General features: G+C 42.8%; 1 protein-coding gene across 1 annotated transcript in view; it reads right to left on the bottom strand.

Moving 5' to 3' along the window:
* LOC117483877 (A-kinase anchor protein 6-like) overlaps nucleotides 1–3,248 on the bottom strand; it is a gene marked incomplete at both ends in the record, with an annotated part of 11,292 nt that extends 8,044 nt beyond the window's left edge. The window contains 1 exon segment of the mRNA XM_034132207.1: nucleotides 3,102–3,248. Within this exon segment, the coding sequence (XP_033988098.1) occupies nucleotides 3,102–3,248 (147 nt within the window).
* Nucleotides 3,249–3,623: the final 375 nt, after the last annotated feature.

The raw sequence follows: 3,623 nt of genomic DNA, 5'->3' as shown, positions 1-3,623 counted from the left end.
CATACGAACTGCGCATGCGTGAGTGGCAATAACTCTCCTTACCAGCAGGCGGCGGTAGTGTGTATTCGTCATTCAAAAGAGGCAAAAACTGGAAGACAGACTGCGTGATAACCGAGAGAAGAAGAAGAACAGACTGCGTGATATAAACAAAGAACAAATAGCGTGCGTTCCATGTTCACTCTACAGCGAGAAGCTCACGGGGCTTTCCCCAACCTGTGTCGAGAGCTGGAGTTAAAGGAAATCTCAGATTTTCCTTCTTAATCGTTTGTTTGGGTCCCTCACTTCCGTTTCGCTTCTCATGCACTGATTCGCTAAGCTGAACAGCCAATCAGAGTGATTTCTTTAGCCGACAGCCTCCCGATTCAACATGTCGAATCGGCGGCGGAAGGTGTCGGCACGGCTGAAAAGACACGACGGGGCAGTACACACCAATCTGAGAAGGGCGACACGACGCTCATCGACGGCCCGACATCTATCGACAGCGAAAATCGGCTCGGTGTGTGAGGACCTTTAGAAGCATTTCAGGCCTCTTTAATGCTTCTTAGGTGTGCATTTTGACACAGACACTTGCAGCCTCTCGTCGTCCCTGAACTCTAAAAGTTAGTCTCAGGAGTCAGTGTCTCTCCAGTCTTTCTCCACAGAGCAGAGCCACTTCAAACCGAGTGGAAAGTGAACAGCTGTTTGTCTCTCATGCGACATCGAGCACACAGTCCATCTCTGCGTTTGCATTTCCTGATGAGCTTTCCTCCTGTGAAGACGACTTGAAGAGAGAACTTCCTCTACGAGGATACGAAGGTTACCTACTGGATCTGAGAGTGAATAATCATCTGGTGTCTGGAAGCAAACATCTAACAGAGGCAGCATTGTTAGCGCTGATGCTTTTCCAAATTAATTCCACATTAGCATCCGCACCATTGAGTCCTCAACTTGATCAAGATGTGACTTTCCTATTGAAATAAGTCGCTACTCTGCTCATCAATGCTGTTTTCCTTTTAACTTCTCAACTACCAGGTCAAATTCCTTATATTTAAAACATTAGAAGCAGATATGTACACTACAAAAACTCAAAATCTTTCCCAGTATCTGTGTCTAACATCTAGTCAGAACATGTCTCTCCTCCTGATATCAGACATAATAACTGCAGGAGTAACACTGCAGTGAGATATAGGCTCTTGTTTTTAGACAATGCATCATCTTGTTAAGTCAAAACATCTTATTTTGAGTTGTATCTCAGATGAAACACATATTTGTTTACATATTTATTAGAAAATCACCAACTAATATCAGAAGACAGAAAACCTTTGAGCATTTGCGGATCACACATCTCCTGATTCTGGTGAAATATAGTTCAAAATGAGTTCTCCTGCTAATTACTAGATGTGATTTATCTAAATATCCCGTCTTATTTCAAGAAAGCTACCAAGCTAATGTTCACTTGTTCTATTGGCAGATTTTTGGACTTATTTCAAGTGAAAACAGCTTGTTTTCAATATTGTTTAACTTGTTTTTGGAGCAGCATTTTTCCAGTGTAGGTCAAATTCCTTCTATTTAAAACATTAGAAGCAGATATGTAGAGAGTAGAATATGTTCCCATGTTAAAAAAAGACTTAATTGTGTTGCTTTTTGCAAAAACAATGAGAAAATTACGTTTTTTTGCTGGCAAGTGCATAGAGCCGATGGAAATCTAAACATCTACAGCCCCCATCACAACTGGCAAACTCTATTTACCAATGTAGACGATTATGATATGTTTCAAAACCCCAGAATAACACTACATGGTGGGATTATGTTCTCAACTAGAGATACCCATCTAAATAACCTGTATTTAATCCGGTGATCTGATCTATATATCCATGCTCTCCATCCTTTCCAGAACATTCCTCCTCACAGCTAAAGGCCACGGTGGCAGCAGCGCTTCTTAATTGAGACGACACTAATTATCATCTTCATGTTCCAGATTAGATCAGCGCTGATTAGCCTAAAATTAGACACACACACACCCACACACACACACACACACACACACACACACACACACACACACACACGATCCTGTCTCAACACAAATATCAGTGTTATCCAGCAGATACCATCTCTGTGTTTGGCATAAGTCTTTCGTTTCTGTTTTTTTCAAGTTATCTTAATCTGTACCACATCTGTTTTTACGTCCTGTGATTTCCCACCTTTTTTTTTGTGTCTGTCCTGGCAAAATATCACCTGTTTCCCACCATGCCTGACATCACCTGACCTCTTGTACACCTGCATCGCACCCTCCTATACGTTTCAGCTTGTATTTAAATCCTGATATTTTGTTGTGACTCGTCTCAAAGTGCGTACTTCTGTACTAAGACAAACTGTTTTAGTGCCTACGTGTGACTCAATGCGAAGTATGGCAAAAAATGCACCATTGGTACCCAGATGGTGCATTTAAAACCGTTCAAAAAGTGAGGAGTGCTGGACACTTCTTGCACTCAATGACCACCATCTTGTCTTCGTAACAGAAGTAATGCGACCAGGTGTGATTGTGGTCGCCCTGGTAAACACAACACTATACAAATAAAATATATACATGTGGATTTCTTCATTATTCCATACGTCTATACAGGTGTTGAAAAGAAGACACCGTTGTTATGTTATTGGGTAAACTGAGCAGTCCCCGTGAGGGCCCACAAGAAATGTGCGATTTCAGACACAACAACATGGTCAAAATGTGTGCACAGCATAAGTGTTAAGAGTGGACGATGTCTAATTTACGAAAAGGAAAGAATCTGGATTGAAACACAGCATTTGTTTTTCTGCTCGCCTCATCAGATCCTTGTTTGTTGATCAGTTGTCGTGATCAGCAAGTTAGGGATATTTCGTAAAGTTCACCTGTGACATGTTCAACTATTCAAATCTGTGTGTGTGTGTGTGTGTGTTTGTGTGTGTGTGTGTGTGTGTGTGTTCAAGTTATGTTATGCTTTTCGTTGACTTGAATACAATTGTTTTGCACATAACCTGTGACATTTTCAACTATTACAATCTCTCTCTGTGTGTGTAGAGATCTGTGTGTGTGTGTGTGTGTGTGTGTGTGTGTGTGTGTGTGTGTGTGTGTGTGTTACCTCCAGCTGTTTCCAGGTGTGTGTCAGGTTGTGTATGTTCTGACTGAAGTTCCCGGGCAGGTGTGTGCCGCTCCTCTTCAGAGACTCTCCTCGGCCCAGCAGGTTAGTCTTCCTGCTCTCCATCAACATGAGCTCAGCGTGGCTGCTCTGAAACACAGAGAGGACAGAGGGACGTCACACACATGTCACACACACAACCAACCAGAACACAGCAGAGGACAGAGGGACGTCACACACATGTCACACACACAACCAACCAGAACACAGCAGAGGACAGAGGGACGTCACACACACGCAGAGCTCGCGTTAACCGAATATTTTCCGTCTATGACGTATTCTTTTTTAACAATGACGGAAAAATCTGAAAGCAGTCCTGTCATTTTGACGGATTAGAACAAACTCGGAACAGCGCCAAAGTTTCCCCGCAGCGAGGCTCCGGTGTTATGCCGTGTTATGCCGTGTTATGCCGTGTTATGCCGTGTTATGCCGTGTTATGCATGCCCGCCAAAAAGGAAATGATAC

The sequence above is a fragment of the Trematomus bernacchii genome, unplaced genomic scaffold (assembly GCF_902827165.1).
Source record: "Trematomus bernacchii unplaced genomic scaffold, fTreBer1.1, whole genome shotgun sequence".
NCBI classification, from domain to species: domain Eukaryota; kingdom Metazoa; phylum Chordata; class Actinopteri; order Perciformes; family Nototheniidae; genus Trematomus; species Trematomus bernacchii.
Note: the sequence above shows the minus strand (reverse complement) of the source record. Positions and strands in the feature narration are given on the sequence as shown.